This window comes from Pituophis catenifer, unplaced genomic scaffold (assembly GCF_029215685.1).
Source record: "Pituophis catenifer annectens isolate HBS135680 unplaced genomic scaffold, rPitCat1.0.hap2 SCAF_3, whole genome shotgun sequence".
Taxonomy (NCBI): domain Eukaryota; kingdom Metazoa; phylum Chordata; class Lepidosauria; order Squamata; family Colubridae; genus Pituophis; species Pituophis catenifer.
Window position 1 is genome coordinate 166,728,251 of NW_027256883.1, and position 13,703 is coordinate 166,741,953.

At 38.8% G+C, this 13,703-nt stretch overlaps 1 protein-coding gene across 5 annotated transcripts in view; it reads right to left on the reverse strand.

The window, feature by feature from the left end:
* ILRUN (inflammation and lipid regulator with UBA-like and NBR1-like domains) overlaps positions 1 to 12,383 on the reverse strand; it is a 58,105-nt gene extending 45,722 nt beyond the window's left edge. For all 5 annotated transcript variants that reach the window (XR_011600261.1, XR_011600260.1, XM_070941500.1 and 2 more), the window contains exon 1: positions 12,143 to 12,383. Coding sequence is in view for 3 of the 5 variants with exons in the window: in XM_070941500.1 (XP_070797601.1) it covers positions 12,143 to 12,300 (158 nt within the window). In the remaining 2 variants the exon portion in view is untranslated. The remainder of the gene's footprint in view (positions 1 to 12,142) is intronic.
* Positions 12,384 to 13,703: the final 1,320 nt, after the last annotated feature.

The window sequence follows — 13,703 nt, forward strand, 5'->3', positions numbered from 1 at the left end:
ACAGAAGAATCGAAAACACTTAAATGGAAGATTTTCAGGGAACACTGTAAGAAAATGAACAAACACCTTGCAAGAAGGCAATAGCTATTGTCCTCAGTACTGTTGCCCAAGAACTTGCATGGACATGTCCATGAAGTCATCAGGTGATAGACCACAACTCAGGCACTTTCTTTTATGGTATAGAATATAATCAGACTATATTGGCAATTTATCTCTCACGTTATAAAACTTTGAATAGCAATCAAAGAATAATTTAAATAAGCTCTATGGATAAAGCTAATAGTCAATGGATTATTACCTAGCAGAGAACATTCATTTAATGCCTCTCTTCCATTTTAGGTACTTTATTCTCAACCAAATATAGGTATGTTTTCCCCCCTCACCCTTTGCTTAAGCTGTCTTGCTGTTCTGCAAGGGAGGATGGGAGAGGGAAAAAGAGAAAAATCCAAGCAGTGTCCTGGGCTTGAACACCACAACCACTGCTACCCGTTTACAGAAAAATAAGCAGGCATACAATGGGGAATACGGATTGAAAGGAAGGTGGCAGCATTGGCACCCCGATCATGATGGGAGTTACTACCCAAATAGTCCGAAGTATTCCCCATTGTGTACCTGCATATTCTCTTGTATATCTCTTCACCTCCAATCTCTCCGCTCTGCAAAGGGGGAAAAAGGAAAAACAATAGGTCAATCACAAGACAACACGTACTGGTGGCAATCGCATGACAGAGGGACATGGTGAAAGGTCACAAATGTGAGCCTTGGTTGTTATAGTCAGCACCATAGTTTGAACCGTCACTGAACAAGGCAGTCAGTAAGTGAAGTCTACCTGTAGTTCTACTTCAACTCTTACCACAAAATTCTGGATATTATCTCCCATCCTTCCTCCATTATATTGTGATGATTGCTTCCATATCCCTGCTTCTCACTAAGGTACTATAATATTCACCTTGAGTCGTTGAGGGGATGGCTCTTTCTGCAGCTCTTAAAAGTGATGACTAGCTAGTTCTGCTTTTATTCTGTTTTTTACATATTTATAAACAAACCTTGTACTGAATGCAACAGTGAATAAATATAACCAGACCATCAAGAATTATACTTGTCATTAATCTCTTTTAAAACATGATGTGAAAAATATTATTTTTAGATTGCAAAATGATATAATTAGATGCCATAGCAGTCAATCATCTAGGCAGTGAACTGCGTTAAATAAACTATCAAGATTTTTTTTTGAGAAAGAGAGGATTATATTCTAAACTGCTGGCTCAGTCAAATGCTATGAGATAGATCCAAGTTGACAAAAGCTACTAAGTGAAGATAAATACTTTACTTGTTGCTTGTTGCTTCTCTTTATTGCGTGGTTTAAGAGGATAATAGATAAATCAATATATCAAGTAAGATTTATAGTAATTTACAATCAGATGAATGAAGCAATACCTGTTAAAATCAGCCAGTTAATCTGCTTCCTTTAAACACATTACTTTAATTGTGACAAAAGGCAAAATTGATAAGTAAAAACAATGAAGGCCACAGGATTACGTTCAGAATGCTCATCCAACAATTGCCTTGACATCTTCCTTCAAAATCCAGAATTCTTATAAAATACATAAAAAGTGCATGAATACTAAGAAAACTGCATATTTACAGAGTATCACAGCTCAACAATATACATTAGAAAAGCATTTTAATTGCTTCTTCAAATTAAAGAAAAAAACACAGCTTGCAATGTCATTATTTTCAATCTTGTAAACATACTTCAAAGGGGAAAGGGCTATTTATGCATCAAGGCTGATTGCCAATTCTCTTCCCTTCCATGTGTCATATTTCATCACCCAGCATTGCCACTTGGAATGGTTTCAGTATCAGTTCCAGCTAATATGTAACTGAGGCTAAAACAAATTGAAAAGCAGACTATCTTTTCTTCTAAGCATTTTTCCAAAACCAAACTGCAGTGAAAACATTTTTTCAAAAAATTTACAATTTGTTCAGTAAAAAGTTGATATCAACCTGCAGAGATAACAGATTACAAGGAGGATGAAAAAAACATGAGCAGAGTCATGATGACAAAGCAAATATTTAACTGAAGTTCAACTGAACAAGTGCTCTTTGCCACAAAGCTGAACAAAAAACCAACCACAGTGTACAGTGTAATTATGCTGAAGCACAACACAGATGTTTTAAGTTATGAGATGATTAAAGAACCAGTAATAAATCAGACATCAAAATTGCAGTCTATTTCATCAAGTCTTCCAGGTATATATTTAAATCATAGCATGTTGAACTCTGGGAAATAATAACCTAAGAAGAAATGCTTCACCTTCCTGAATTATACTTAACCATCAAATGTAAATTGCAAATGTTGCTTTAAAAAAGTCTCTACCTAGAAAAAGATTTATTGATGTATGCTTAAGATGGTATGTCTTTATGAACATAATCTCATAAATACATGCAAAGCAGTTTGTTTGTATGACATTTTCACAACTTACAGTTGTGAAGGGGCTTATAATTATGAAATGAGGTTTATGAAATTAATGAACTCCTGTGAAAGAGGAAACAGATTTTTCCAATTTCAAGGGGCACAGAAGTATTCCTTGACTTATAACCACAACTGGACTTGAAATTTTGGTCCTAATTCATTGCGATCATTAAGCGAGGCACCCACATGACCACCTTGCTCATTGATCACATCCCAGCCTTCTCAGGTGCAGTTGCTAACCGACTGCATGGGTCACTAAATTGATAACGTAAAAGAGCTACCTGCCAAAAGAGGGCACTCAACTCCCATTCATGCACACAAAGGGTCATGAGAAAGGAAGCTAGGAACTCAAGGAGTCCTTTCTGCAGGCAACTGCAGGCCGCCCCCTGCCCTCCGCTTCATGTGTAGAAGGAATCTGCACTGCTAGGCCAGAGAAAGGAAGCTCTGAACCCAAGCACCTGAACATCCTTTCTCTGTCCCAGCATACCGGTTCCCCTCTACTCTGTGTGTTGGCCTTTCTAGCCTTTAGAAATATTGAATTCACTAGCTTTCTGGCTAGAAAATAAGTAAATGCTATTTTTCTGAAGGATAGAAAGGCTTTTCCCAGCCAGCACCTTTGAGAATGGCAAGGCTGCTTGATAGAAGGACTCTACCCCACATGGGCAAAATCAATCTGACATGCAGCCCTTCCACTCTCAAAGGCACTGACTGAAAAAGTCCATGATGAAAGTTAAATGGGATTTTAGGATGGGGCGCTTGGAGCCACATGGCTCCAAACACTCCAGGCTGGTAAACACCTTGTGCTAAAAACCCCTTTGGCTTTTGTCATAGACTTTTCACCCAGCATTTCTGAGAGCGGAAGGGCTGCTTGGTGGAGGGACTCCACCCTTTATGAGGCAAAATCAATCTAGCAATCCTTCCACTCTCTAAAAGACTGGCTGAAAAAGGTTCATCCCATAATGGACCATTTTCAGCCATCCTCCAGGAACGAGGAGGAGTCCTGCAAGAGCTTGAGACCTTCCTTGCCTGCTTTTCTGTTGACTTTCAGAGGAAGCTAACAGGTAAGATTGCAAATGGCGATCACATGATCGTGAGTACCTTGGCATCCCACTGTGAATACAAATGGGTTGCTAACAGCCCAGACTGCTATACAGGACTGTAGGGTGCTACAAGATTCATAACTTCAGGCATTGGTTTATGTCCCTTAATTCAGCACCTTTGTAATTTTGGTTACTGAATACATTTCAGTAATTTGATGATTAAGTGAGGACTACCTTTATAACACAAGCTTCTTCATATTACTAAATTCAAATGTTTCTAAATAGTGACTAAAGTAGAATAAGTCTTTCCATAAAAATTCCATATAAAAGATACCAAGGTCAAATAGCTTCCAGAATAATAATATTAATAGTGTAAAACAATAAGTGAATACATACTGGTAATCCTTATGATAATAGATCTTGACTATCATGGTCATAACTCATGACAGTCATAATAGCCTGATTGCTGACCACTTGAAGTACAGTTATGTGACCAAGAGAGGAAGGAAAATACAGCTTTAATGTATCTGTTACTATAGTTCAGTGATGGCGAACCTTTTCGGCACCAAGTATTGAAAACAGAGCACGTGTGCATACGGGCAGCACCACATGCTGAAAAGGGAGAACTTTGTGTGCACTCGTCAGGGCCGTGACCAGGAGGAGGAGCTGCCCAGGGGGCATGCGCACACCAGATAAGGTACTTCTGGTTTCCGGGACGTGCATGTGTGCCAGCCAGCAAGTCTTCCAGTTACTGCTGCGCATGTGCACACGCCGATCAGCTGGTCAGCGCTGGTCTGCTGGCCATGCCGGAAAACGGAAGACCAGCTTTTCTGGTTTTCGGCACTGCCACATGCACAAAGGCCAGCTGATCATCGCACGTAAATGCATGCCAGAAACCCGGAAGAGGAACAGGCAATACCGCACGTGCCAGGCGACATAGCTCTGCATGCCACTTTGGGCACATGTGCCATAGGTTCACCATCATGGCTATAGCTTCTATCAGAGTAGTTCTAGTCCAAATTTTAGGAATCTGTTTCTTGATCTGGACAGCCTCAAATGGCTGCCACAAATCTAGTGCTCACTTTCTCTTTGACCCCAAACTACTGGCATGAAGATTTATCTACCTTGTCCATCATATCTCAATTGAATATATTATATATTGGAATGTTTTATTTCTCCCTTATCATAAAAAGTTGCTATAAATTTTAATGACCAACTGGGACCAGCAGCTCTCTCATTAAGCGAAACAGGCACTAAACGGATAATAATATAACTGGAACTGTGCTTTGCTTTTCCCCACTCCCTCATCCTTTTGATTGCTTTCCCCACTACTGAGATAATTAGCAAGAAGGAAAGTAATGTTTACATTCACTAGAGAGGAAGGGATTACAAGAGAGTAAGCAGGCACACAATGGGGAATACATTGGGCCATTTGCATGCTTGTGGCTCATTTTCCTCCAGCACCACACTGTGTGCCTGCTTACTTTTGTAATTTCACTTCTCCCCATACCACCGCATTCCTTTCAGTGTGCATTCCCCATTGTGTGATCACTTACTTTCTTTTATCCCATACTCTCCATTCATACAACAGCCTGGAAAAAGTTATTTATGATCTGTCCTTGAAGTTACAACCAGTGCACTGCCCCCATGATCACATGACTGCAATTCAACTGCTTGGCAACTGCTTTGTATTTATGACTGGTTGCTGCATCCTTTGGTCATGTGATTGCAATCTGCAACTGTCCCAGCAAGTTTCCAACAAGCAATGTTAATTAGGGAAGCAAGATTAGCTTAACAACCATGTAATTTGTTTAATTTATGTAAACCATCCAGAATGCCGGTGAGTTGAATGGCCATATACATTTTCTTAATAAATAACTATCACGAGTCACTAAATGATCACATTCTTAAGTGATTCACTTAAGAACCATGGTAAAAATTGTCATAAAATCAGGTCCAATCATATGACGACTCACAATGCCCATACCATTTAGCAACGAAAATTCTGGTTCCAACTGTGGTCATAACTTGAGGACTATCTGAATTCAGCATCTGGATTCAGAGGTAATACATTTCTTACAAGAAAGCCCACCTGCTCTAAGGGGCAATCATTCCTGAAGAATCTGACTAGAATGACATTGAATTGTAGTGATCCTTATATATTATCTAAGGATCACTATTTGTGATCCTTAAAATGCTGAAGAAAACTGCTATAAAACTTTGATGGATATGTGATACTTACCTAAGAACATGTTTACTGCCTTTCATGTAATCTATCTAAGGAGAAGGAGTACAGCTCTGCTAATTCTTCTTGATCATTCAGTGGCTTTCAATACTAATGACCACTGTATTATTCTGGACAGGCTCTCAAAATAGATGGCCTGAATTACAAAGAGCTCGACTATTAGCTAGTTCTTCCTTCCACTCTGGTCTTTGGCTACCATTTTGACATTTCTTCTCTGATAGATTCCTGTTTATGAAGAATTAAGATCACCAACTGGAAAGGATCATTGATCCAGATCTGTGACCAATTTTACCTGTTAAGACTGGTTATCCTATTTTAGCTACAACTACACTTGAACACAGAAGTCTGGCTAATATTAACCAGCTCTGGAAACTTCTATGGTAAAAATCTTATTAATCCCTAGGCCACTATTGAGCTCTTTGGCTTGTGTACTCAAACACAATTCAAAATGTAAAACCTAAAATGGCTTGGAACTTAGATGTGTGTTGTTATAATAAATCTCCATATATCATTGCCAGCTCAGACTCTGACAAAGAAACCAACAGCAAGCAATCAGTTCCAGAGTTGCTGGCCAAACTGATGCCTGAGGCAGCTGCAGGCAGAGGCAGTGCTGCCCAATAACCATGTCTGTCTGCTGCCAGTCTTAGAAGTTGAGGAGCCTGAGCTGTTTCCTCCTCCTAGTGCAAGGGCTTGCCACACAGAGAGCAGGGTAGAACAAAGGCACTCTGCAAATCTCCTCGCAAGAAAGGAATATCACCCTTCCAAATGAGCAGTTCCTGAGTTGCTTCTATTTAAGAAGAGTAGCAGGCTCAAGCCCCTCTATTGGCAATAACTATTTGTTAACCAACATACCTTGCCTCCTGACTTGGAATCTTATGACTGATTCTGGACCTGGTCCAGCTGAAAACCCTGCTATGACATTTGGGCCTTTGAACTTTGCCTGACATCTCATACCAACCGTTTTGGATTTGGACTCGCTCAAGGCAAGCTTGCTGGAATAAAGGGGACATGATTTCTTATATGTATGTGTGTGTGCACGCACATTTGCCCACACTTTTCCTTTGCTATTTCCTTGAAAATCTCCTAGTAAAGTTTTCAAACTTCTCTGTGTGTTTATAAGTGTGTAGCCTGAAACAGAACATTATGGAAACTGAAGAGTATAGAAATGTTTTAAAGGTAACGTTTTCCTCTATCCAGTCATGTCCGAGACGCATCTCCATTTCTTAGCTGAGGGAGCCAGTGTTGTCTGAAGAAAAACAGCATTTCCATGGTAATGTGGCCAACATGACTATATGCCAAAGATGCACAGAATGCTGTTACCTTCCCACTGAAGTGGTACCTATTTATCTACTCTCATTTGCTTTCAAACTGCTAGGTGGACAGGAGCTGGAGCAAGTAACAGGAGCTCACTCCCGTTGTATGGCACTCGGTCTCAAACCTGGATGTCAGCTTTCCAGCTGACAAGCTCAGCGTTTTAGACAATCTATTATACATACAACCTCAGTTAGCAACCACTCACAAATATAGTAATAAGGAAAATAAAATTATTTTCCTACCAATGTATGCATTTACAACCAAATTTTGTGCACTTGACAACATTGCATGCCAAAGTGACAGTAATGCTGGTCTAGTTATATAAAAAAAACCCTATTTGAATGAGATGGCAGTAACCAGTAATCTCTCAGTCATGTGTACACTGAGTGATCATTTCACTTAATGACCTAGTCCTTGGAAAGGAACTTGGTCGCTTAACAAAGTGGGAATAGGTGTTGATTAAACACATTTTGCTATGTATCCATCAAAAAATATATTATACTGTTACTTTAATAGTAATAGCAAATTGCCGGTACTTACTTCTCTTAAACAAACACAATCAAGCTACTGAGTTACTCAGCCATCTCCTGGGTAAGAAAAAAAATGTAAAACTGTTGGGACACAAAACTGTGATGACAATACAATCAGCCACTTTAAAAAGAATTATGGACTACAAATAGTCTTCATTTAATAATCCTGATTGTGACTGGCAATGCCACCAATGAGCAATGTTATTAAGTGAAACATGTGATTATGTTGACTTCTGTCAGTATCACTGTGGTCATTCAATGAATCATTCAAGTTGGCTGTGACTTGCAATTTACTACAATTTACTGCCAGCTTCTTTTCCAGCGATTTTGCTTGTTGGAAGCTGGCTGTGAAGCTCACGAACGGCAACATGTGATTGTGACTGTCATAAATGCATGCCAGTTGCAAAGCAGTTGAATTGTGATAATGTGACCATGTACACTTTGACTGTCATAAGTTCAAGGATCAGTTGTAAAACTACTTTTCCAGAGCTGTTGTAAGTTTGAAAGGTTGCTAAGCAGGAGAGTTGTTAACCAAGGACTACCTGCACTTTTTATTGTCAATATATACTGTAAATATAAGACCAATGCTAGCTCATCAGTTCTTTCATACAGCTAGTTTAAGTATACTTTCCTAATGCAGAATATTTTAAGTTGTACCATCAAATCTTATTTTTAATTATTGTCACATTTTTGCCATCACCACGGTTGGATAGATCCTCCAGGTTACCATTCTACTACTATACTGTTATACAACTGAATGGAAATGATTTTTTTAAATATTTACACTGTTATGCATTTCAAATCTAAATTTTGTCAAAAAAATATTTATAGAAAGAAGATTTAAATCATTTAAATAAGAATGTTAGCCTTCTTAGTTGAATTAAAAATGGATTTTTATGACAGCATATCAATCAGTTTTACCTAAAATAAGGTAGTTGTCTTTCTGCTTATCCTTGGACATAATCCTTTGAACACAAAGTTTATGTTGATAAGCTGAAGAGTTTAGGAAGGTTTTAAGAATAAAATAAAAGTCTCTTCCTAGCCTTTTACCTCCTCTTAAGTTTTTTTCTGAAATTTCTGACAAGTTCTGGAATGTAATTACCAGAAAAATTAGTAAAGGTCTTATCCTGAATGGAAACATTTCTTCTATAATTAATTCACTCATCCCATCACAATTCTAGGGTATATGTATTCAAGGCTGAGGATGGAGTACAGAAATTCTGTATGCACTCCTGCATATTGTCAAATACATTTCTCAATATACTTTACTTGAAATTGAAAGGTTGCTAAAAAGGCCAGTTGTCAACCAAAGACTACTGGTACTTTTTATTGTCCATATAAATATAAGACCAATGCTATCTGATCAGTTCTTCCTGAATGTTCTTTCATACAGCTAGCTTAAGTATATTTTCCTAATGCAGAACACTTTAAGTTGTTTTTAAGTTAAGGATTTGCAGATCCTAACTAAAATATAATTGAGAGCTGGCACAATCAAACAAATCACAGAAGTGTGCACTAATTTAAGGCTAGGAACAAAACTGGGAGCACAGGGACCTATGATTATGCACACCATATAAGTTTAAATATCAGAACTGCTGTACAAAGATCTGTTCTACTCTTTCGTGCCGCAACATAGCTAGGTATCATAACATACCTGACCATAGACTTAAACATATGTTACAATACTAGAGCCAAGCTTTGACATCTCTATTTTTATCAACTAATTATACCTTCAACTGAAGAACTCAGGAACAGATAATAAACATATTGAGAAGGAAAGTATGGCACTTGTAAAATGCAGAAGTCAACACTGAAGCCATGTTCATTCACTCTTGTATACTATGATCATTTATTTAAAAGGTACTGCATGGACCACTTAAAGCTTATATAGCATAATGTACCATTCCTTCTCCAAGAATAAATGTATTCAAAATTTGGTAAAAGAAATATCAACACTGGATGCTTCTCTTCGCTGATTAAATATTTTAATATTTCCTCAAACACTTGGGGGGGGGAGAGAAATAATACAAAATGGAAAAATAAATACAGCCTGGGGAATGGAATGTACATGAGAATATTATGCTGTATTGTTTAAATAAATAAAATGTTCATGGACTTTACTATCCCCTCTCTTGGTGCATTACTCTCCCCAGCTGCATTATTAATGCATACAAATACATCTGATTCATTTAAAATATAAATACAGTCAAAATACTGAAGACTTTTTTCTTCATATACACGATCACATTATTCTGTCACCAGAATTCTTTGCAATATATCAGTAGTAGTCACATACTTCCAGAATCCAGTAATTACCAATACCAGTATAGAATTCATGCTTATACACTTAAATATTGAAATATAGAGTTTGAAGGACATCATGCATTATGCTGCAACAAATCTGTTTACCACATACTGGTACAATAGATCTATGGAGATCCCCAATGTTATGACATTTGTTTATGGGATTTCTGAATTTTGAACTAGGTGGGGTAACAATGCCTTGTGAAATCTAGATTCAACACTGTTTGGCTCAAAAGTTCATTGGATAATCTTGCATAAAGCTATCACACAGATGAGATGGTATCCTTCTTTCTGGAATGTACTATTAAAGAGTGCAAGTTGAGCAGATGTAGCTTAGATATTATGATTAAACATTTCTAGCATGATTTCTCCCTTTTCATGTGCAGAAATCCTCTTTTAAAAGAAGACCAGGCATACATGTACGTTAATCTAACCTATAGTTTAAAGTGGTACATTCCAGTTATGCTTACGCTTCTGCCATACATCAGAAATAACAAAAACAAACTCAAATTTCAGTTTAAACATGACAAAATATATTTATCAGCAGCAAAGTAAGAATTTCCTGTATGTAATAAAATTCACTAAGGAACTATTATTAATCAGATTCAAACCATTTTTACAGCCCAGTTCTAATAATGTTGTTTTACATATAAGTCTTCTTAATTTCAAATTGAATTATTCCCAAGGAAGCTTGAACTGGGATGAAATAATTTTTATCTATTTATTTCATGATGCTGCTTGAGCGCTAGGTTTTTATGAAATAAACGGAAGACTTGATGTACTCAACTACCAGAGGTTACATCATTACATGCAAGTAGTTTTCTCAATAAGAATATGGAACTGGTTTCCAATTCCCCAGTCTAGTAAAGTGCCCTAGGATTTCCTGGCAGACTCCCATTACAATACTAAGGTTTCATCATCGAAGTTGGGGGGCTTTTTGAGATCAGTCAAGATCACTACTTGACACCAAATATTGTGTTCAATATTCCAGCACACTTTTTTTTTTTTTTTTTTTGCAATCTATACTGATGTAACACTTGTACAACCAGGTTGGGGACAGATTTTTCTGGAGACTATCTACAGTATGTGATTTCTAAGAGTCAATACAACTTGATGGCACATAATCAATCACTGATTGTAATAGTTTGTAGATATGTGATTTGCATAAAAGTCAAAAAACATTATGAGACAACAGAAATTTGATCAGGAAGAGAAAGTTCATAGACTGAAAACATGCCCTGACTTTACACCACCTTTATTCAGACAGCATGCATAGCTTAAAATTTCTGTTTACAAACCTGTGAACTAGAACTTCTGTAATAAACAGGTGGTGATTAAAACTGAATAAAAGTTTTAAGAATGTGGCTTTCACAGATATAATCAGCCAAAATTGTAGACAATTCTGTTTATCACTAATAGCAACAATACAAATTCACTAACACACACACACAAACACACACAAAAAAGGCTTGATTCAGGGTGTAAGCGTCACTTCTTCTTCAATGACTCACCATACTGCTGGGGGCAATAAAAGGAAAGCAAAAACATACACAAAAATTCCATAAGCAGAAGAAATCAAAATATGACTAACTTCGAAGTAGCCCACATTGGAGGAAAGGGGCACACGGAAAGGCTTGTTGTATTACATTATTATATGACATTCAGCTTTTTATAGCATCAAAACACCTTTAAAGCCTGAATATATTTTTAAAAAATAAATAAATTCAAAAAGCTGAAGGAGGTTGTCTCTGGGTTAAGCAACAGAGACCATTAAAAAAAAAAACAACCCACAATGTGATGGAACCGGTTACAAAGAACAAGACAGGTCGAGCAAAAACCGGGATTTGAGCCCTAGTGTAGGAAGCCTGACCCACTATAGGAAGAAGGCCTCACACGACGCCTTGTAGGGATAAGGTGACTGCACCTGTATGACTTGTCCTGCAAGTGAAGAAGCGTCACATCACAGGGTTGTTTACATCTGACAGAGCTGCTCCGCCTGACATTACTCCTCACCTAACAGGGTTAAGTCCGTGGACAAATTCTCGACCGCGCTCCATTAGCGGGGTAACTTCCCTTGTGGGCAGTGTGGGGCTCGGAAGAACAAGCTGGGCCTGGCAAAGTGAGTTTCCCACCTCTCCAACTCGGCCCTCCCGAGACGGCCAACCGCCCTCCCCACTTCTCCAACTACCCGTCGCCCTGGTCCCATCCCGTCCCGCTCCTCCCAGCGGTGTACCAGTTCGTCATGTCCAGGAAGAAGGCGCAGCCAGCCGGGCTGAGCTGAAAGCCAAGGAGCCGCTGAAATTCGCCAATGAGCACGTCCTTGTCGGTGGTTCCCAGACAGCTGAACTTCTGCATCAGCTCGGCGTCCAGATCCACGTCCATCCCCTCCATGGCGGCGCGACCCCTTCTTCCCGCGCCAGCCCGGCCCCTTCCACTAGGCCCCGGGCTGCCCGTGAGCCGCCGCTGCCGCCTGCTCAAAGCTGCATGGGGGGGTGGGGGTGGAGGGGGGGGGTGAGGGAGAACGAGCGAGCGAGTGAGCGAACAGCACGCAAAGCACGCCGATGCCGCGGCGTAACGTCAGCACGTACCGTGATTTCACAAACGTGATGACGTCAGCCCCGGTGGATCAAAATACAAACCTTTCAAATGAAAGAAAAACGTTGTTAAGCGCTTTTTTTTCCCCACTCGGGGTCTCGGCTAGTGACAATCCCCGACTGAAGCTGCGTGGGGGGCTCGGAAGCTGGGCTGAGTCAGGGCTGGAGACTCGACGGAGAAATTCAAACGTTTCCTTGGAAAGGGAGAGTGGAAAATTTACTTCCCTTTTACTGCCTTCCAAGACCAGAGAATCAAGTTCACGAAGGAGCCGAGTTCTGCTCAAAAGAAACTTTGTAAAACCTTTGAGCTGCAGTAGTAGTATAGTAACCTTAGATCGCACTGAGCCTTGCCCGTCTTTGTTTGGGGACTTCCATGGAATCTCATGGGATTTCTAACTTCCGTGTGCATGAAAGTCACTAAAGTATTTGTTGCTCTATTGTTTTTGTATTGTGTGTGTGGTTTTTTTTTTTCCTGTTTGGACAGGAAGGACATTTAACTCGGTGAATCAATCCCGTGCAAATAAGAGGAAATTCGTTGATTACCAATTGCATTTCCTAAATCATATTTTATATCCTACAGATCTGATTTTCCATAAACACATAACTCTTAGACTATTGCCATAGTTCTTATTTGCAGTATACATTATAGGTCATCTTTCAAATGACCCCACCTTCTGTCTTTTGCCTGAAATCTGGAAGAGACTATGTTAACATTTGCTTCCGGACTTTTGACAAAGAAACGGAAGGCTAACAACATTTTTTTAATTTTATGGTCTCTTTTTTCTTCCCCCTCCCCTTCTAACTGAGCCATTGGATTTTGTTGTTGTTGTTTTGGTCATTAAAAAAGAATGGGATACAGATACCACAAAGATGGTTAAGAAACTGGTTCAGATTACTTGCACCTTATGAAATGAGTTGCATTTTGTGTTTCATGGCAGATATAAAAAACTGAATGAAAACTTCATTATACACAAAGGAATATTCATGTTTTGCATTTGAAAAAAATGAGACCACAACAGATAAATGTTTGATAATGGTTTTTAAAGTTTTAATTTTATTTTCTATAAAATATGAGAGTAACCATTTCCAATATTCAGCAAGCCATCTATAAAACCTACTTCTACATCTGTTTACTGCCCACTCAATTTTTATTGGTTATTAATAAGGCTGTTTATTTTTATCACAGTGAAATTCTTAACT